Genomic DNA, 22,990 nt, shown 5'->3' on the forward strand with positions numbered 1-22,990 from the left:
GTATATTTGGTCAGTTCTGTGAAAGCATGTTACTGTAGCATGCACCTATCTGCAGTAGTGGCTGTTTGCATGCACCCAGTAAATCTGACCACACACTTCATTCAGTGACTGACTGATATATATGTGTCTTCTTGAGAGCAGGGTCAGGAGGAACAGTGAGAAACTAAGTAAAGACCCCCAAGACAAGAACAAACAGCGGCTTTCTAAGAAAGCAGCCTCCTCTACAAACTTACTTGCTCGATCTCCAAGTCTTGAGAGGTGAGTCCACCCTCTCTCAATTTAATTTATCATCTTAATTTAAAGGAATATTCTGGGTTAAATGCAACAAAGTCTTATTTTTATGTTAAGGTACTTTCTAAATGTGTAGGTCTATTTCTGTTTGTCTGACCAGTTGCAGATGAGGGCCCCATCATTAAAACTGAAATATCACATTGACATAAGTATTCAGACCCTTAACTCAGTACTTAGTTGAAGCACGTTTGGCAGCGATTACAGCCTCAAGTCTTTATGGGTATGATGCTACAAGTTTGCACACCTGGATTTGCCATTGTTCTCTGCAGATCCTTTCAAGCTCTGTCAGGTTGGATGGGGACCGTCAGTGGACAGCCTTTTTCAGGTCTCTCCAGAGATGTTCGATTGGGTTCAAATCCGGGCTCTGGCTGGGCCACTCAAGGACATTCACAGAGTTGTCCCTAAGCCACTCTTGCATTGTCTTGGCTGTGTGCTTAGGGTCATTGTCCTGTTGGAAGGTGAACCTTTGGCCCAGCCTGAGGTCCTGAGCACTCTGGATCATGTTTTCATTAAGGATATCTCTGTATTTTGCTGCATTCAGCTTTCCATCAACGCTGACCAGTCCCCCAGTCCCTGTTGCTGAAAAACACCCCCACAGCTTGATAACACTACCATGCTTCACCGTTGGGATGGTATTGCACAGGTGATGAGCGGTGCCTGGTTTCCTCCAGACATAACACTTGGAATTGAGGCCAAAAAATTTAATCTTCACTTTATCAGACCAGAGAGTCTTGTTTCTCACAGTCTGAGAGTCCTTTAGGTGCTTTTCTGTGTGTCTTGCACTGAGGAGAGGCTTCCGTCTGACCACTCTGCCATAAAGCCCAGATAGGTGGAGTGTTGCAGTGATGGTTGTCCTTCTGCAAGTTTCTCCCATCTCCACACATGATCTCTGGAGCTCAGCCAGAGTGACCATCGGGCTCTTGGTCACCTCTCTTACCAAGGCCCTTCTCCCCCGATTGCTCAGTTTGGCTGGGCGGCCAGCTCTAGAAAGAGTCCTGGTTGTTCCAAATTTCTTTCATTTAAGAATTATGGAGGCCACTGTGCTCTTGGGAACTTTCAATGCAGCCGAAAATGTTTTGTAGCCTTCCCCAGATCTGTACCTCGGCACAATCCTGTCTCTGAGCTCTGCAGGCAGTTCCTTTGACCTCATGGCTTGGGTTTTGCTCTGATATGCATTTTCAGCTGTGAGACCTTATATAGACAGGTGTGTGCCTTTCCAAATCATGTCCAATCAATTGATTTTGCCACAGGTGGACTCTGATCAAAGTGTAGAAATATCTCAAAGATGATCCAGAGAAATGGGATGCACCTGAGCTAAATTTCAAGTGTCACAGAAAAGGGTCTGAATACTTATGTCAATGTGATAATTAAGTTTTTTATTTTTAATAAATTTGCAGTTATCAACAAAATGTGAAAAAAACGAAGGGGTCTGAATACTTTTCAGAAAGTACTGTATTTTTTACAGCATTTATTAATCATTGTTAATGTAAGTTAAATAAAAATACAATTGTTCATTTTTAGTTTGTTATTTCATAGTGCACTGACTAATGTAAACAAACACAACTTTTGATTTTAAAAATGTAATACTATTTGTTGATTAATAATTAATAAATGCTGTTAAAGTACACTGTAAAATCTACTTGGTTGACCTTACTTAGAAAAAGCATGCAAACCGATTGCCTTAAAACAAATCTAAGTAAATGTACTTATTTGGCTCAAGTAAAATGAACTTATTTTTTAAGTAGCATTAACTAGTTACAAGGAAACTTAACTCATCTGTGATTTGAAGTATCATTGTTTTTATTTAATTATTTAAATTGAGTTATATCATGTCTCATACGGTATAAGGGAAAATATGAGTGGATCTTGGTTAGCCATATGGCACAGTGGATTCTCCTCAGTACTTAGTGCACGTAAGCATGCACTTTGTGAAGTACAACTTAGTAAAAAAGAACGGCTTAAATTTAACATGCTCAAAGTTCACCACAGGTAACACTAATCACCCTCATGATGACTTCACAAAAATCACAACTATAAACCAGCTATAACAAAACAGCAAGATTAGTCATAAGAATGAAAACTATATTCATTTTTAAATAATTATTATTATTTTTCTACATAAGCTCCCATGTTTTGACCAAACATAAATCATTTATTAAAGCGCAAGGGCTTATGGATATTCCACACAGCCGCAATTTTGTAGTTGATAATTTTGAGTTAGTATTACTCGAAGCAAAAGATTAAGAGCATATAATTTGAGTTATGATTCTAAAATGTGACATTTCAAGTACTGTTCAGTTAGAACCACTTACATGTTTTTATTAATGAAAACTTGAGAGAGTAATGGTAAACAAGAATAGTAAAACATTACATTTAAGTTAAGTAAACCTTTTTTTTTTTTTTTTTTTTTTTACAATTTGAGATATGCATTGTTAGTTCATGTTAACTAATGCTGTTTACTAATGTTAACAAATGGAACCTGTAAAGTGTTACCAGATTCTCTGATTTGGCATTTACACTTATCATTCATTCATTCATTTGTTGGTGTGTTTGTCTCCATAGCCGAGCAAAAGATCTTATATCCAGTACAGGTAATAAGGCATCATGTGTCTCTCTCACTCTTTATTATTATTTGAGATATTATATATATATATATAGAATTTTTTTTTTGTTTGTTTTTTTTTTCTCATACACTGTAGAAAATGTTTGTCAGCTAACTTAATAAGTCTGCTATATGTAGTAAAAACAATTGCATGTTGCTACTTTTTATGGTGTACCTTGTTGTGTGTTTGGAAAGCTATTTCTGGAAAGCTGTATGTTTAAAGATTTACACTCACTCGTCATTTAATCATTGCCTGGTCAGTTGACTGACATAGCAGCAAAAACAATCCCTGCATCCGAAATCGCATACTGTCAAAGTATGTTCTGCATTTGATGAAGGATGCACTTCTTAGCCAATAAAACAGTACATTCTTTAGGTATGCATGTGAGTAGTATGAATAGGTTTGGACATACTTCATCCGGAGACGTGGGCATTATAGCATGACCCGAAGATATGATGTAATAACAACCACAAAAATAATCTAATCTGGGTTTTTTTAAACAACCAACATTTAAGGGGGCCTGGGTAGCTCAGCGAGTATTGACGCTGACTATTACGCCTGGAGTTGCGAGTTCGAATCCAGGGCGTGCTGAGTGACTCCAGCCAAGTCTCCTAAGCAACCAAATTGGCCTGGTTGCTAGGGATGGTAGAGTCACATGGGGTAACCTCCTCGTGGTCGCTATAATGTGGTTCTTGCTCTCAGTGGGGCACATGGTGAGTTGTGGATGGATGCCGCAAAGAAAAGGCTACGTCTCAACAAGCCACGTGATAAGATGCGCGGATTGACAGTCTCAGACACGGAGGCCACTGGGATTCGTCCTCCGCCACCTGTATTGAGGCGAGTCACTACGCCACCACGAGGACTTAGAGTGCATTGGGAATTGGGCATTCCAAAATTGGGGAGAAAAGGGGAGCACCATTTAAGCACAAGTAACAACTTTCTGCCGTCCGACTCGCAGTTCACCGCCGTTCCTTTAAATCCAGCATTTTGAACGTGACGTCTCCTCAGCTTCTGAGGCATTATGGGATCGTAAAATGTCCAGTCAATCCGTTCTTCAGAATCTCGCCGGGAATAGTAGGTCATACAGGTATTTCTCGCTTACTGTTTCATGAATACTGAGGATTCGGACATACTACTACACTGGCATACTGTTTAAGGCATACTATTGTATATAGTATACTATTGTATATTGTATACACTTTTTTTTTTTACAGAACTGCCTTCTGTGTGTGTGTGTGGCATTTTAATAATTTATTCACCTGCACTCTTTAATGGCTGGGAAAAATAAATGGGGGCTATTATTTGAAATATCATGACAGCTCTCAGCATCAAACATATGTCTCATTCCCTTGGGGATAAAACTGACACATTTATGGAATGTTATTTTGGCTTCACCTGGGTGATATCCCTCCGATAACATTTACATAAGAGTGCAGCTGGAGTCGTATGTAGTTTAGACACAAAACTTATGATGCTTCCAAGGAATAAAAGGTATTCCCTTTTCCGCTTGTAGCAAAACAGCCCCTGTTAAATAACAGGTCTTAATGGGTCAGCACATTTGTGACGCAAACTCACATGCTTGCTTGTTAGTTTCTGGCTTTTGCTTTTATTGTCAATCCTATGCAGTGGACATACAGATGGGCTTCCCTGCCTCACTGCTTTAAAAAGCCCTGTTTAAAACATAAATTTACCCTTCAGTGCAATCCAGAACCCAGCAATGACAGCGACGAGTCAGAGAGGTGTTCTCATGGGAGCTCCCTGTAGAGCCAGTTGGAGTGCAGTTAGGCTGCAGAAATTCCTAAATGTGACTTGCAGCTGCAGAAATAATGTTTATTTGTGTTTTATCCATTAACAGGATCTCAGGGGGCCAGGAGAGGAACCCAAAGTAGGTTTTTAGAATACAATAGATTCCTCTAACATAATTGTTTCCTTAAACTGTTCTTGTGTAAAGTATCTGATTATGTTTCAGTTGTTTACTCCAAATGTACGGGGCACTATGAACAAGAGGTATCATAGACACTACAGTGCATCCGGAAAGTATTCACAGCGCTTCACTTTTTCCACATTTTGTTATGTTACAGCCTTATTCTAAAATGGATTAAATTCATTGTTTTCCTCAAAATTCTACAAACAATACCCCATAATGACAACGTGAAAGAAGTTTGTTTGAAATCTTTGCAAATTTATTAAAAATAAAATAAATTAAAAAATCATGTACATAAGTATTCACAGCCTTTGCCATGACACTCAAAATTGAGCTCAGGTGCGTCCTGTTTCCACTTATCATCCTTGAGATGTTTCTACAACTTGATTGGAGTCCACCTGTGGTAAATTCAGTTGATTGGACATGATTTGGAAAGGCACACACCTGTCTACATAAGGCCCCACAGTTAACAGTGCATGTCAGAGCACAAACCAAGCCATGAAGTCCAAGGAATTGTCTGTAGATCTGGTAGGCACAGATCTGGGGAAGGGTACAGAAAAATGTCTGCAGCATTGAAGGTCCCAATGAGCACAGTGGCCTCCATCATCCATAAATGGAAGAAGTTTGGAACCACCAGGACTCTTCCTAGAGCTGGCCGCCTGGCCAAACTGAGCAATCGGGGGAGAAGGGCCTTAGTCAGGGAGGTGACCAAGAACCTGATGGTCACTCTGACAGAGCTCCAGTGTTTCTCTGTGGAGAGAGGATATCCTTCCAGAAGAACAACCATCTCTGCAGCACTCCACCAATCAGGCCTGTATGGTAGAGTGGCCAGACGGAAGCCACTCCTCAGTAAAAGGCACCTGAAGGACTCTCAGACCATGAGAAACAAAATTCTCTGGTCTGATGAAACAAAGATTGAACTCTTTGGCCTGAATGGCAAGTGTCATGTCTGGAGGAAACCAGGCACTGCTCATCACCTGGCCAATACCATCCCTACAGTGAAGCATGGTGGTGGCAGCATCATGCTGTGGGGATGTTTTTCAGTGGCAGGAACTGAGAGACTAGTCAGGATCGAGGGAAAGATGAATGCAGCAGTGTACAGAGACATCCTTGATGAAAACCTGCTCCAGAGTGCTCTGGACCTCAGACTGGGGCGAAGGTTCATCTTCCAACAGGACAACAACCATAAGCACACAGCCAAGATAACAAAGGAGTGGCTACAGGACAACTCTGTGAATGTCCTTGAGTGGCCCAGCCAGAGCCCAGACTTGAACCCGATTGAACATCTCTGGAGAGATCTGAAAATGGCTGTGCACCGACGCTCCCCATCCAACCTGATGGAGCTTGAGAGGTCCTGCAAAGAAGAATGGGAGAAACTGCCCAAAAATTGGTGTGCCAAGCTTGTAGCATCATACTCAAAAAGACTTGAGGCTGTAATTGGTGCCAAAGGTGCTTCAGCAAATTATTGAGCAAAGGCTGTGAATACTTATGTACGTGATTTTTTTTTTGTTTATTTTTTTTTTTCGTTTTTTATTTTTAACAAATTTGCTAAAATTTCAAAAAACTTCTTTCATGTTGTCATTATGGGGTATTGTTTGTAGAATTTTGAGGAAAATAATGAATTTAATCCATTTTGGAATAAGGCTGTAACATAACAAAATGTGGAAAAAGTGAAGCGCTGTGAATACTTTCCGGATGCACTGTATAACAGTATTGCATGTTAAATTAACATTTTATGTGTAATATGCCTATGGACACTATGGAATGTTTTCAAAGTTGAGTTCTCTTTTAAAGAACCAGTGTCAAACCCTTTAAGTGGACCAAAATGTGAACCATGCAAAAAAATTATTTTTTTCATTTACACTGTCCCTGGGCGAACAATTGGGCTCAGATAAAAAAATAAAATCAATTTTAATTGTGACTGGGTCTCGGTACACTTTCCATTTGTTGTAAATATAAACATGGACCACTTGGTCATTATATTAATCAAATAATTATTAATCTTTAATAATACTACTACTAATAATAATTCATTGAATATTACAAAATTATTATAAAATTTATATATATATTATGTCATAATCTCTTTAGTTTGAATGCCAAACACTTTTGATTTTGATTCTGAAAGGGAAAGGGAAGGAATTAATAAATTTTTTGAAATAGTTTTGCGTTCCCTCGCAATTGTTTTGTGTTTTTTCACAATAAATTTCCCCTATGAAAATTAGTCATGATTTAACTACAATAACCATAGTTTGGTATTTGTAGAAAACCATAGAAACCAAAAACTTTACCATGGTTTTTATTACAGTAAACATATTTTAATGATTATATTTGTAGTAAACCCGTAGGAAACCAAAACTTTGGTAATAAAAATCATAATCATTCTGCCCTTAAAACATGATTAATGCAGTTACTATAGTGGCAATGGCTAATTTGTGGAACATTTATGGTGTTTTTAAAACCATGGTTCCTACTAAAAAAAAAATTATTTACTGTAATAAACAATGATAAATTTTGTGGTTATAGTTTTACTACAAATACCATAGTTCAACTATGGTTACTGTTGTAAAACCATAGTTAATTTTTTGTAAGGGATGGATAAAGCTATTGCGAGAGAATACAAAACTTAATGTGAGGTAATGCAAATTATTTTTTTGAGAGAACGCAAACCTATTTCAGAAAATAAATTCCTTCCCTGTCCTCTGAGGGCTACAGAGCCCTCGCAATAAGTTTTGTGTTTCCTCACAATAATATTAGCGTGCCTTCACAATAAATAGTAAAACTGTATATACTGTATTAAAACCATGGCTTCCGCAAAAAAACATGGTTACTTAACTTTCTTTTCATAGGTACTACAATATTACTACAGTAAAACCATGGTTTTGTCCAAACTATGGTAACTACAGTCTACAATATTACTATAGTAAAACCATAGTTAATTTTTATTACCATATTTTTCTTTTTCCTGTATTATCATTATAGTTTCACTATGAAAATCATGGTTAAAATTAATTGCGAGGGACCGCAAACTGATGTGAGGGAATGCAAACTATTGCAAGGGCATGCAAAATATATTGCGAGGGAACACAAAACTCATTGCAAGGGCACCCAAAACGTATTGGGGGAATGCAAGGGCATGCAAAACTATTGCGAGAGCATGAAAAACGTATTGCGAGGGAGTGCAAAACTTTTTGCAAGGGCACCAAAACTTATTGGGGGAATGCAAACTTTTGTGAGGGCACGCAAAACTTATTGCAAGGGCATGCAAAACTATTGCGAGAGCATGAAAAACGTATTGCGAGGGAGCGCAAAACTTATTGCAAGGGCACCCAAAACTTATTGGGGGAATGCAAACTATTGTGAGGGAATGCAAAACTATTGCGAGATTATGAAAAACGTATTGCAAGGGAGCGCAAGACTTATTGCAAGGGAACGCAAGCTGTTGCGGGGAACGCAAAACTTATTGCGAGGGAAAACAAACTATTGCAAGGGCACACAAAACTTATTGCAAGGAAATGCAAACTATTGTGCGGGCATGCAAAACTTATTGCAAGAGTATGCAAACTATTGCGAGGGAACGCAAAACTTATTGTGAGGGCACAAAAACTATTGCGAGGGAATGCATACTATTGCGAGGGAATGCGAAGCTTATTGTGAGGGCACGCAAACTATTGCAAGGGCACGCAGAACGTATTGCGAGTGAATGCGAACTATTGCAAGGGAATGCAAAACATATTGTGAGGGAACACAAACTATTGCAAAGGCACGTAAAACTAATTTAGAGGGAACGTAAACTATTGCTATGGCACGCAAAACTTATTGCGATGGAACGCAAAACTTATTGCGAGGGAACGCAAAACTTATTGCGAGGGAACAAAACTTATTGCAAGAGTATGCAAACTATTGCGAGGGAACGCAAAGCTTATTGCGAGGGAATGCAAACTATTGCGGGGGAACACAAAACTTATTGCAAGGAAATGCAAACTATTGCGAGGGAACGCAAAACTTATTGTGAGGGCACGAAAAATTATTGCGTGTGCACGCAAACTATTGCAAGGGCACGCAAAACGTATTGCGAGGGAATGCTATCTATTGCAAGGGAACACAAAACTTATTGCAAGAGTATGCAAACTATTGCGAGGGAACGCAAAGCTTATTGCGAGGGAACACAAACTATTGCGAGGGAACACAAAATGTATTGCAAGCGAACGCAAACTATTGCGAGGGCATGCAAAACTATTTTTGAAAATTATTCGTGCCCTGTACTCTAAGGAAAACTTGAGAAACTTAAGGGGCTCCAAAAGTTTCTGTGTAGTTGATAATATTTTAGCTCCTTATGCTCCTTATTCTGACATTTCCATAAAACCTGAAATAGCGGCACATCTCCTCTTAGTGTCTTTGCGTGTCATCATTTCCTTTGTATGGTAACCTTTAACGGCCCAAAATATTTGGAATTATGCGAATGTGAAAATAAAGACAACCTGAAGAGCATTGAGTTCACAATGCACTTCGCAAAGCAGAATTCATATGAATCATACCTTTAGAGGTGGCCTTGCTTCATACTTTACTTGAAAGGGATTTAAGTTTTCTTGTGTGTGTGAAAACGCTAACATTAACAAATACAAAATACAGCACTCATTGTAACCAACGATAAGTAGCATATCATAGCCATTCATACATTCTTCTAAAACTCTGATGTGTTTGGCATGCATACTCAAAACCCCTTAAATCTTGTTTGTATAAATCTTATTCCACTTGCTTAAAGGTCAATCAATCAAGATGTTTATACGCGGGCGACCAATCACCATGTACATTCCATCAAACATTCTTAACTACGAGGAGCTGAAAATGGATCTTCCCTCACAGAGACTGGATCTGGACTGGGTGTATCCTAAATCAAAAGTCTTTTAACATAGTTATGAAATAACAATTCATGTAAAATATAATCAAAAAGAAGATTAGTCAGCGAATGTTCCTTGACTCTTGAGTTCAGCTATGGTTACCGGGGGCGAGACTGTCGTGCTAATCTTTATCTGTTGCCGTCTGGGGAAGCTGTGTATTTTATTGCATGTGTGGTGGTTCTGTATCACATAGGCAAACGAACGCAACGACATTATCGCAAACACACAGACTGCGTACGATGGTGAGTACTCAAATGAGTGACCTAACCTCTTTTTTAAATTATACTATTATGTGCTTATGATATCTTTCATTCTTGGCCTATAGTCTTGCCATTCATCCAGACAAGGTGCGTGTAGCATCGGGACAGACGGCTGGGGTAGACAAAGATGGCAAGGTGAGATACTGTAAGACAGTATATGAATAGATCTCATTCCACTAATTTACAAGGTATGATATGATTTTTAGCTGTAAAATGCATAAAGGAACTGATTAGTTCATACTGTATTTTAACTGAAGTTTGTGTTTGTATATGCATGTATCAGCCTCTTCAGCCATTTGTGCACATCTGGGACTCCAAAACGCTAGTGACACTGCAGCAGATTGGCCTTGGCACATTCGAGCGAGGTGTTGGAGCCGTAGCATTTTCCAATTCAGTGAGTTTTCCTCCCAGCTTTGATTCTTTCAGGTGGAACATGATAGAGTATTGTTTCCATGCGCAAAAAAAACAAATCCAAAATCAAAATACTACAAATAACTTAGTGAGTTAGCAAACTGTGAGAAACATACTGCGATTAGAAACAATGACTTTTTCAAATGCGGCAAATTTGACATTTTCAATTAAATGTGACAATTTACATTAAAATCATTCATAAAACCATTTCTAAACATAAATATGTTTTGCGCCAAATATAAGCAATAAATAGTAATCAGGAGCATCGTTTCAAAATGAATGGGAAATGAAAAGTCTCTCACACACCTAGTTAAATTATAAGCTCATAGAAACATGAGGATTTAAAGGACTGGTTCACCCAAAAATGAAAATTCTGTCATTATTTACTCACCCTCATGTAGTTCCAACCCCATATGGCTTTCTTCCTTCTTCAGAACACAAAAGGATTATTGTATTTTATAAGGCTGGGTATTGATACAGATTTCCCAATTCGATTCTCATTTACAAGCTTTTGATTCTGATCTCGATTCGATTCAATATCAGTTCAAATGGGTACATTTATGTTAAAATGTCCATTTTGCTTACATATAAAATAAGTAATCTCTCAGCTAATGCTCTTAATTATAAAGGTACCTTCTAAGTAACCTTTTGAGGTACAATTCGAAAATATTGATTTTACAAATTGTATCATTAGTTTTTCATCAAATTGGTCACATTTTAGCTTTTGAAAAATTTTCAGATTCAGTCTATTCCATCAAATAATGTCTTGAAATTGCATATATTATGTTGCATATATATTTTTGTTAAATTTGTATTGTTTACTTGCATAATCTGTACTATTTACAAGTATTTACATTGATATGTAGCACACATGCTTAATCGATACTGTCTCTTTAAGACTCGCGGCATTAGCCAGTAAGTGTATATAACGAGAGAAGACATGCGTAATTTCTTGTGTGATTATGATAATGTGTGATTAGAATTACATGTTTGTTTTTTGTTGTTGTTTTTAATCAACAACTGACTGTAATAAACAGAAAGGGTATTAAAAGAGACATTATTTAATGAGATATGGTTCTGTGGATCTCTTCTTTGGAAACACAGAACGAGCTAAACCAAACTTTTATTCTTAACACGCAGTGAAAGGACCTTTGTGCTAATAACTTCTTCTCCACTATACTACTGGTGAGTGAACAAATTTACTAGCCAGTGGCAAATCATAGACATTTTTTGTTTTATAGCGTGAGATTAGGTTGCACATGCAATTTATTTACTTGCATTATAGAGGGTTGCCACATAGAGTAAAAGATTGATCTTGGGATTTAAGAATCGATATCGAGATCGTTCAAACGAAGATTGCGATTTTTACCCAGCCCTAGTATTTTATTGGATTTTGTATTTTATTGATATTTTAAAGAATGTTGTGATCGCTGATTTCAATAGCAGTGGATAGTGCCTCACTTAAAGGCGTATTACGATACAAGTTGTGATACAAAGTGATCGTAAGTCTTCAGAAAACTTGGAATATGACCCATTTTTGGGCGAAATATTTCTTTAAGTCCTTTAAGTAGTTAATTTTATTGTGAACCATGTACACCTTTTTGTTTATAATCACAATGTAGACTTTGTACAATTCATTTGACCTGGTATCTTGGACTTAAAACGTCATGTTTCTTTGAATTTATGTTTTGACTAGGTGTGCTTTTAATAATTTTTTTATTTTTTTATTTACAACCCCAATTCCGAAAAAGATGGGACAGTATGAAAAATGCTAATAAAAACAAAAATGAGTGATTTGTAAATTATAAGCACTCTTTGCTATATTGAAAGCTCTACAACTACACATTATATGATGTTTTACCCTGTGAATTTCATTGAGTGTTTTTTTTTTCATTGTTTTTTTGTAAATGTACAGTCATTTCAAATCAGATGATTGCAACACACTCTAAAAAAGTTGGGACAGTCGAGTGTTTACCACTGTGAAGCATCACCATTTCTTCTAATAACACTTATTAAGCATTTGGGCACAGAAGACACAAGTTTGTTAAGTTTAGAATGTGGAATTTTCCCCCAGTCAACCATTATGTAGGTCTTTAGCTGCACAGTTGTACAGGGTCTTCGTTGCCAGATGGTGTGCTTAATAATGCACCACACATTCTCAATTGGAGACAGGTCAGGACTGCAGACAGGCCAATCTAGGACCCACACTCTCTGTTCACACAGCCATGCACTTGTAATCCAGGCAGTATGTGGTATGAAGTTGTCCTGCTGGAAAAAGCAGGGACATCCCTGGAAAAGATGGTGCTTGATGGCAGTATGTGTTGCTCCAAAATTTGTACATATCTGTCTGCATTCATGGTGTTCTCACAGATGTGCGATTTACCTATGCCATAGGCACTGACAGACAGTGGCTTTTGTACTTGATGCTAAAAACAGCTTGGATGGTCCTTTTTCTCTTTGGCCTTGATAACACGACGGCTGTGTTTTTCAAAAACTTTTTGAAATGTGGACTCTTCTGACCAAAAAACACAGTTCCACTGTTCTACTTTCCTTCTAAGATGAGACTGAGCCCAGAGAAGTCGGCAGTGCTTCTGGACAGTGTTGATGTATCGCTTCTGCTTTGCATAGTAAAGTCTTAACTTGCACCTGTGGATGCGGCGGCGAGTGCTGTTGACTAACTAAGATTTACTAAAGTTATCCCAAGCCTATGTTCATGATATCCATTACAGATGAATTATGTTTTTTTAAGACAGTGATGTCTGAGGGATCAGAGATCACATGCATTCTGAAGTGGTTTTCGTCTTGCCCTTTACACACCGAGATTTGACCAGATTCCTTGAATCTTTTAACTATATTGTGCTCTGTAGAGGGTGAAATGCCCAAAATCCTTCCAATTTGTCTTTGGGGAACATTGTTCTCAAAGTGCTGGATTATTTGCTGAAGAATCTATTGGCAAATTGACAAGTCATGAACAATTCTTGCACTTGAAGGACTAGGCTGTTTTTTGGAGGCTCCCTATATACTATGACACAATTGCCTCACCTGTTTAACATCTATTTCATGGGGCTTGGGTAGCTCAGCGAGTACTGACGCTGACTACCAACCCTGGAGTCATGAGTTCGAATCCAGGGCATGCTGAGTGCTGCTCCAGCCAGGTTTCCTAAGCAACCAAATTGGCCCTGTTGCTAGGGAGGGTAGAGTCACATGGGGTAACCTCCTCGTGGTCGCTATAATGTGTGGTTCTCGCTCTCGGTGGTGCGTGTGGCGAGTTGTGCGTGGATGCCGCCACGCGCGCTGTCTCCACGGTAACACGCTCAACAAGTCATGTGATAAGATGCACGGATTGACGGTCTCAGATGCGGAGGCATCTGAGGTTCGTCCTCCGCCACCCAGATTGAGGCGAGTCACTACGCCACCACGAGGACTTGGAGCGCGTTGGGAATTGGGCATTCCAAATAAAAACATAAAAAAAACAAAAAACATCTTTCACATCATCTTGTTATTTCAACTCGTCAAATTGTTATTAGTCTTAAATTACCCATCTCCGCTTTTTTGGAGCGTGTTGCAATCATCTGATTTGAAATTACTGTACATTTTCACAAGGTAAAACATCATATAATGTGTAGTTGTAGAGCTTTCAATATAGCAAAGAGTGAATATAATTTACAAATCACTCATTTTTGTTTTTATTAGCATTTTTCATACTGTCCCAACTTTTCCGGAATTGGGGGTTGTACACAGAAGTTTATTTTGCTTGTTTTTCATGAATGAGGTCAAATGATTGGACAAATGTATTTTTAAATCTTGCTTTAGGATGCAGGTACATTTCTGTGTGTGATCGATGACTCCAATGAACACATGCTTTCTGTGTGGGACTGGAATAAGAACACAAAGCATTATGAGGTCAAGGTATGTTTACGTGCATGCTCAATATATAGTGTATCCCATTGAAAAATACCCCTTTATAAAGTAACAACAGCATGGATCAAGTCTACATTCTTATTATATAATAGCCTAGCAATATTTTTCCAAGCTATATTTCCTAATAAGAACTCCCAGTTCAACCTTCCATTGTCAAACCTGTTGGAAAGTTGTAATTGTTACACAATGTTTTGTTTTTTTTTTTCAATATTATCCAGTTATAATTTTAGCAGCTCTTGACTGAATCTATAGCCCTGTCTATTGTGAAAAGATCAGCTTTATTGTAGATCTCAGAGGAAAACATGTTGTCAAGCTATGTGTGACCCTTTGTCCCAAATATTTCTTCCAACTTCTCCAAGAGTGGTTTGAGCAGGCGTTGCTATGGGAGCAGCTAAATATTTGACAGTAGATTTGTGTGATTGATAGTGAGCGTTTTAAGGAGCGGGCATTTGTATAATGGAATTTTTCTTCCTCTTGTTTTATTTTTGGGCTTTGCGGGAAGTAATGGGTTTAGTTGGACTTCAAGGGTGTTCTGTTTGCTGAGCAAGTTCATCTAGATTTTTATCTCTGTTGGAGCTGGTTTATTTTTTAAAGTAAATTTGCGGTGAGATAAAGATCTTTTAGAATTGAGAAGTTTGCTTTGATTTTTTTTTTTTTTTTTTTTCTGAAAACTATAACTTTTAAAGATTAATTCAAAGTAGATGGTGTTCATACAAAATTAAAGAGCTTGAGCAATCTGTAAATCATAGGAACTTCATAATATAACTTCATGCATAACTTCAAAGATTCTTTATTTACAGTTTCTATATGACACCTTTAATAATACAGGAAAATTACAGTAATTTTCTATCATTAATCTGACATAAGCTGTTATTGCAGTTGAAGATTGACTGGATGTTTGAAGTTGAATTACAGCTTGCCGTCCAGTAATAATATGGAGGTACTGGCACGTGACCGTACAGTATACACTGCGCAGCCCATATGTGTCTTCTTCACGATGTGTATGTGTGTTGGTTTCAGAGCACTAATGAGGGAGTCTTGGCTGTGGAGTTCAACCCTACAGACACCAACATCATCATCACCTGTGGCAAGTCCCATGTGTACTTCTGGACCATGAGTGCTGGGACTCTGACCAAGAAACAGGGCATCTTTGGAGTGAGTCCATATATGGCCACCAAGTTATTTGTGTTCCTCATTAAATTCATTTCCATGTACTTTTCAATGCAAGAAAACCAGAAAAAAGACTCAAGTCAACTGGGATATTTAATTAAGAAAAAGTAACACAGTATCACCATGCATGTTAAGCATTCAGTACCATTGTATGTACCAAAGTACCATGGTATTACCATCTGATAGCATCGCTGTACCATGCTACTGCTATTGTACTTCTTTAGTTTACATGTTGAGTGCTAACTAATGATTAGCTTGAAATGCTCAGAGCAAAATAGCATAGCTTTTTAGTGTGTTTAACTAAGGAATTCTCACATGTAGTATTTGTGATTTGGTAATTGCTTTATTCATAGAAATACAAAAAGCCCAAGTTCGTTCTGTGCTTCGTGTTCAGTCTCACGGGCGATGTGTTGACGGGAGACTCGGAGGGCAACATTCTCACATGGGGAAAATCAGCTGCTGACATCAAAACATTAGGAAAAGGAGCAAAGGGTATGCAGTGTAATTTCCTTTTATAAATATTTGTCATTACAGTCACAGTAACGGCATCTTTAATTTTTGATGGGAATAAAAACGAGGCTATGAGGTATAGGCTTACCATCTCTTCAATGACATGCACTATATAAAGCTGTCAAAAAGCTCCTAAATCATATCTAATTTTCCACAATTCATGTTGTGTGAAGGTTTTTGTCGATTGAAATTAATTGGAAAGATATTTTTCAACGTTTCGTTAGCGAAATGATCCAACAACACTTTAAACAACTGTACAACCTTTTAAAGAGACAGTAAGTCTATCTTTCACAGCCTCGTTGTCATTCCTGTCAAAAATCAAAAATGGTGCTGCTGTGAATAAGGCCAATTAAAGTTGTCAAAATGCTAAGATTGGTTAAATCTAGATTCTTTTTTTTTTTTTTTTTTTTTTTTTTTTTTTTTTACGAAAACAGTGCCAGTATGGCAAATGGCATAATCTGTGTTAATCTGTACCAATTTGTATAATTGAGGGTGCTCTCAGTAATGTTTTGGTTTATCTCGTCTTGGATTTACAATGACACCTAGGGCCGTAGATGCAGCATCATTCAAATGCAATAGTTTTCAGTGACCGATATCATTGTAGAAATGTACTATTCCCAGTCAGCCATTATTAATTTAATCCATGAGTGAAAATGTCCAATAACAGGGCAGTTACTGAGATTAACCGAGTAGTATTGGGCTGGTCATGTGAACTCAACATGGCAGCCCCCATGAAGGGACCCTCTCCATTTAGAATAAAACAGCTTTTATAGGGTTACTGAGTGTTTATTTCATGTGCGTGTTCATGAATTTATATTTGTTTCAAAATTACTATTTATTTCTTTATGAGTAAAACTTTTTAACTGAGGAAACAATTACTAAGTGCAAGTAACAAAGGACAATGCATCTCTGTGAACTTCTGCAGTTAATCCAGGATGAACTTCAAAGACATTAGTCACAGTTCATACAAAATCGTTGTTTAAACACTGGCCCTTAACACTTACTTAGTTTACTAATTTTAAACCATGACTTGCACTGTACATAAATAGCAAATATTTGCATTATATTCATGCTCTTTAGCCAGAGGGGAACTGGCCCCCACAGTGAGCCTGGTTTCCCTCAAGGTTATTTTTCTCCATTAACCAACATCTTATGGAGTTTTGTGTTCCTTGCCACAGTTGGCTTCGGCTTGCTCACTGGGGTTCTAAATACAGTTATTATTTAATTATTTAATTATTTATTTTTATACACAATTTACAATCATATTTAATCAAACTACACAATGATCACTCTAAGACTTTATAGATATTACAGTTTAATTTTCTGTTAATGCATGATTTTCTGTAAAGCTGCTTTGAAACGATGTGTTGTGAAAAGCGCTATACAAATAAAAATGACTTGACTAAGTGCACCTTTAAGGGTTAACTGTATTTATATAAATCACAATGCTCACTCTTTGTTCATAAACAAGAACTGGTGCAGTTAAAATTTCAGAATATATACAGCTACTTGTATAACATATGTCGGTAACACTTTACAAAAAGGTTACCGGTAGTTAACATGAACTAACAATTAACAATACTTTTATAACATTTATTAATCTTGGTTAATGTTAATTTCCACATATACTAATATTTTTTTACATTAAACGTTGAATACGTTAACAATAGTTTATGCGTTATGAACTAACAATTTTATTTTCATAAATGAATAATAACAAAGATTAATAAATACTGTAAAAAAATATTGTTCTTTGTTAGTACATGATACCTAATGCATTAATAATATGAACAAATGGAACCTTATTGTTAGGTGTTACCCATTTATCACTAACAATGTGCAGACATGTACCATGGTAATAGGCCTGCCATGTTAATACCATGATACATGAACATCATAACCATTTAATACCATGGTATATATATCAAGTACCATGGTATTATCATCTGATACCATCACCGTACCATAGCACTGACTAAGTTCCTCCTTGTCAGTCTCTTTGAATTAATTTTCTTGCTTTTCTTTTCTCTCCCTACCTGATAGAAACATTTCAGATCATGAAGCAGACGCGCGCTCACGAGGGCAGTGTTTTTACAATGTGTGTCCTGCAGGGCGGCGCTATACTCAGCGGTGGTGGCAAGGACCGCAAGATCATCCGCTGGAGCGCAGATCTGGCACCTGAAAGAGAGTGTGAGGTGAAAAATGAATCTCACAGCTCAATGAGTATATGAACGCATTGTGTTAATTGTGTGAATTTACATATCAAATGCTTTTTGAATGTCTGTTTTACTAGATTCCAGAGAAATTTGGGGCAGTTCGCACTATTGCTGATGTAGATGGTGAGGAATTTCTTGTTGGTACAACACGAAACGCAATCCTGAGAGGAACATTTTCAGACGGATTTGTAGCTATTGTACAGGTAAATTGTTTGGGAAGTGGTTTGGAATGCAAGTTTAAGTACATACAGTAGTTGCAACAAGTTGTTATTGTTTTAACCCTTCTACAGTGTTCGTTACAGGCCGACACTCTTTGTATTCAAGGTCAAATTTGACCGGATACAGTTATCACGTATTTTATATCATTTTTTGTAATAAAAGAAATGTAAAAAAACTAACTTCACTAAAGTAATAACACTAAACTTATGCATTTCTTCATAACCTTCTAAATGACTTAATTACACCATTTATTTTCATGTCAAATAAACACATTTTATGCAACTTTCACTTAATTAAAAACATATGCTTCATTAAACTGGAAAAATAAGAAAATATCAAAATGTGTCATGCATTTGGAGCAATTGCTGCCATCTGCTGGAAAACATTTTTTTTTTTTTATATGAATTTACAATTATAACCAGTAGATGGCTGCAGTGATCCACACATGCTGCATGGTCACTGTAGACCAGGGATGGGCAACTTTGAAGGGGGCGAGGGCCAAATTTTTTTCTCCTTTCTACCAAGGGGCCGGATTACAAATCCGCATTCTAACAATGTTCACCCTTTTACTCAATTTCCTAATTATTTTGGGTAATCTACAGTATGCACAACTAATGCAATGTTCTTTTAAAGATTTTGTTAACTACACTATATTGCCAAAAGTATTCGCTCACCCATCCAAATAATTGAATTCAGGTGTTCCAATCACTTCCATGGCCACAGGTGTATAAAATGAAGCACCTAGGCATGCAGACTGCTTCTACAAACATTTGTGAAAGAATGGGCCGCTCTCAGGATCTCAGTGAATTCCAGCGTGGTACTGTGATAGGATGCCACCTGTGCAACAAGTCCAGTCGTGAAATTTCCTCGCTACTAAATATTCCACAGTCAACTGTCAGTGGTATTATAACAAAGTGGAAGCGATTGGGAATGACAGCAACTCAGCCACGAAGTGGTAGGCCACGTAAAATGACAGAGCGGGGTCAGCGGATGCTGAGGCGCATAGTGTGCAGAGGTCGCCAACTTTCTGCAGAGTCAATCGCTACAGACCTCCAAAGTTCATGTGGCCTTCAGATTAGCTCAAGAACAGTGCGTAGAGAGCTTCATGGAATGGGTTTCCATGGCCGAGCAGCTGCATCCAAGCCATACATCACCAAGTGCAATGCAAAGCGTCGGATGCAGTGGTGTAAAGCACGCCGCCACTGGACTCTAGAGCAGTGGAGACGCGTTCTCTGGAGTGACGAATCACGCTTCTCCATCTGGCAATCTTATGGACGAGTCTGGGTTTGGAGGTTGCCAGGAGAACGGTACTTGTCTGACTGCATTGTGCCAACTGTGAAGTTTGGTGGAGGGGGGATTATGGTGTGGGGTTGTTTTTCAGGAGCTGGGCTTTGCCTCTTAGTTCCAGTGAAAGGAACTCTGAATGCTTCAGCATACCAAGAGATTTTGGACAATTCCATGCTCCCAACTTTGTGGGAACAGTTTGGGGATGGCCCCTTCCTGTTCCAACATGACTACGCACCAGTGCACAAAGCAAGGTCCATAAAGACATGGATGAGCGAGTTTGGTGTGGAAGAACTTGACTGGCCTGCACAGAGTCCTGACCTCAACCCGATAGAGCACCTTTGGGATGAATTAGAGCGAAGACTGCGAGCCAGGCCTTCTCGTCCAACATCAGTGTCTGACCTCACAAATGCGCTTCTGGAAGAATGGTTAAAAATTCCCATAAACACACTCCTAAACCTTGTGGAAAGCCTTCCCAGAAGAGTTGAAGCTGTTATAGCTGCAAAGGGTGGGCCGACGTCATATTAAACCCTACGGATTAAGAATGGGATGTCACATAAGATCATATGCGTCTAAAGGCAGATGAGCGAATACTTTTGGCGATATAGTGTATATTAAAATTTGTATTTAACAATATTTTATAAAAACTAATATAATTATTTTGTAACTTGCGTTTTTACTAAAACATGCCGTTCACATGTACAAATTCATGTTCAATTGACAAGCAATATACTTCAGACTTACATTTTCAAGAAAATGTATCTCATTTGCGTTGTCTACATTTGCAACAGACAAACACACAAATGAACAGACAACATTTTTAACCCCACCTCATAAAACAGCTTATAGGTATTTGTTAAAATCTAAATATTATCATCAATAACAATACTGGATACAAGAACATAACATTTCAGTGCATTAATACAAAACATTTCAGCTCCACAACAAACACGCATGGGACTGTTCGGTCAGAGAACATTCTCTCTTTTCGCAAGACTTTTCATCAATCAGTCAGGCATCTCAATTGTGCATTTCTTCAAGTTTCTCCCTCTTATAACAACTTTTTCATTTTTCACAAGCACGAGCGAAACAGCTTTTAGATGTCTTTGGTGATTCCCACGCTGTCACGGATTTCGTAAAAACTTTTGGTGCCTTTTACCTTTGTATTTTATTTACCCTCTACATCTGTGAGGAGAGCATCTCTGATGTATGTATCTCTCATACTGTACGCCTCTTTGATCACTTCTTTAATGACAGATTACATATCCAGGCAAACAAAAGACATGGGTTTCACCTGCGTACATTAACAATACGTTAATGTCGCTGACAAGCTGAGGTAAAATTTAGCTCAATTTACCTTATAAATGATGAGCAAGTGTAAGATGTTGCATGATAGAATCCTAGAGTGATCAGCAGGTCTGCTAAGAACAAGCGACCTCTTCTGGTCAATAGTTGTAATAACATCATAAACTGAATGCAATCTTTACATAATCCCTTTTTCAAAGAAATACTGTATTCAATGATACAGAGGGCCGTATACGGCTCGCAGGCCGCCAGTTGCCCATCCCTGCTGTAGACCAATGTTGTAACAAAGTTAATTTTTAGATAATAAGTTATGAATTTGGATACATATTTAGATATGATCAAAGACTATTATTTAGCATTTTTTCTGATTACAGTCAAACTTGACCATGGTGTTACAAAGAGAAGACTTAGAGTAAGCATTTTGTTACCAACCACATATTTTGCAAACATGAAAATTCAATTGAAATTCTGTTAGTGAAGTAAATGAAGTATAAAAATTGCAAGGTAAAAACAGCAAGATAATGAACAGAAAGATAATAAACAGCAAGATCACGAAGAGCAATAAAAAAAATTGTGTGTGTCTGTGTGTGTCAAAGTGTGTGTGTTAAAGTCTAATTCTTTGTTTTTTCTTATGCTCGGTCAAATTTGACCAGGAACGTGAAAGGTGTAACACTGTTTGATATAATCACCTAGATTCATAGAATCAATTCAGAATTTCTGTTTGTGTTCAAATGGCAAATGTAGGAAAATTCACCAAGCTGTGTGCCACTCCGATGAAGGAAACTTTTTATGAACAAAAAAATATTTGTCAAAAAAGTGTTACATTTGACAATTAACACTAAAATTAACTATTTTTATAAAGTGTTTTTTCATACAGCAATTTCAGAACAGAAGTAATGATTGAATCTTAAAGTGCACTTCTAAGTGATTCTAACTTATTGAGTGTAACACTCAGTATTTTTTATTTAATTGTCAGGGACATGTGGATGAAATGTGGGGTCTGGCCACTCACCCATCTCAGAACATCTTTCTCACCTGTGGAAACGATCGTCAAGTATATGTGTGGAATGCAGAGGACCACAAACTGGACTGGTGCACTACACTAGAGGTCAGAGAGTTGATTACTTTGCATTTTATTGTAATTTGTTTAATTTAAAATGTAGTCCTTTTTTGATGGAAAACATTTATCCATATAAATGATGCGATCCAAAGTGCATTTGAGCAGCGGTGAAACACTTTCTTATGATGTGTACATTCATACGAGCAGGCAGAGAAGTAAGTTTGAAGTAAGTTTGGAGCAGAAGAAATAGAAATAAACCTTGTGTAAATTGTCAGCTTTACGCTAAGCTAAAATGCTATTTCTAGCCATTTTACATGCACGTTACCAGGCACGATCATATTTTTTTATCAAGAAAGTTCACGTTGGATCATAATTTATTTTTTTCTAGTAAGACCTTTGATATTAGGGCAAAAATCGTATTCTTGACAATAATTTTTGTATTGTTTTCCTGTAAAAATATATAAAATCCTTAAAACAAGATCAATTTGATTGATCTTGTTTTAGAAACAACGCTGCATAAAATATTTAGGTTTTTCAGAGAATGTATTTTTAACATGTGTATTTTATCTTACTGTACTGGCAGAGTTTTTATAGTCAAAACAAGTGAAAAAATCTACCAGTGCTGAAGAAGTAATCCAAAGTATTTAGAATACATTACTGACCTTGAGTAATCTAACAGAAAACATTACAAATTACATTTTACAGCATGTATTCTGTAACCTGTAGTGGAATACATTTCAAAAGTAACCCTCCCAACCCTGTGTATATATATATATATATATATATATATATATACACACACACACACCTATCAGCCACAACATTAAAACCACCTGCCTAATATTGTGTAGGTCCCCCTCGTGCTGTCAAAACAGTGCCAACCCGCATTCTCTGTTAACCTCTCTCAAGACATTT

General features: G+C 37.5%; 1 protein-coding gene across 4 annotated transcripts in view; it reads left to right on the top strand.

Annotated features, from left to right (window-relative positions):
* Positions 1 to 22,990, top strand: part of LOC127415075 (echinoderm microtubule-associated protein-like 3) — a 67,506-nt gene that overhangs the window by 38,947 nt on the left and 5,569 nt on the right. For all 4 annotated transcript variants that reach the window (XM_051653606.1, XM_051653595.1, XM_051653584.1 and 1 more), the window contains 13 exons: positions 142 to 258; positions 2,854 to 2,882; positions 4,750 to 4,779; positions 9,584 to 9,704; positions 9,812 to 9,961; positions 10,045 to 10,114; positions 10,263 to 10,373; positions 14,204 to 14,299; positions 15,332 to 15,466; positions 15,835 to 15,973; positions 18,035 to 18,186; positions 18,285 to 18,410; positions 21,992 to 22,123. In XM_051653606.1, the coding sequence (XP_051509566.1) occupies positions 142 to 258; positions 2,854 to 2,882; positions 4,750 to 4,779; positions 9,584 to 9,704; positions 9,812 to 9,961; positions 10,045 to 10,114; positions 10,263 to 10,373; positions 14,204 to 14,299; positions 15,332 to 15,466; positions 15,835 to 15,973; positions 18,035 to 18,186; positions 18,285 to 18,410; positions 21,992 to 22,123 (1,408 nt within the window). The remainder of the gene's footprint in view (positions 1 to 141; positions 259 to 2,853; positions 2,883 to 4,749; positions 4,780 to 9,583; positions 9,705 to 9,811; positions 9,962 to 10,044; positions 10,115 to 10,262; positions 10,374 to 14,203; positions 14,300 to 15,331; positions 15,467 to 15,834; positions 15,974 to 18,034; positions 18,187 to 18,284; positions 18,411 to 21,991; positions 22,124 to 22,990) is intronic.

Source organism: Myxocyprinus asiaticus, chromosome 2, assembly GCF_019703515.2.
Source record: "Myxocyprinus asiaticus isolate MX2 ecotype Aquarium Trade chromosome 2, UBuf_Myxa_2, whole genome shotgun sequence".
Classification (NCBI taxonomy): Eukaryota; Metazoa; Chordata; class Actinopteri; order Cypriniformes; family Catostomidae; genus Myxocyprinus; species Myxocyprinus asiaticus.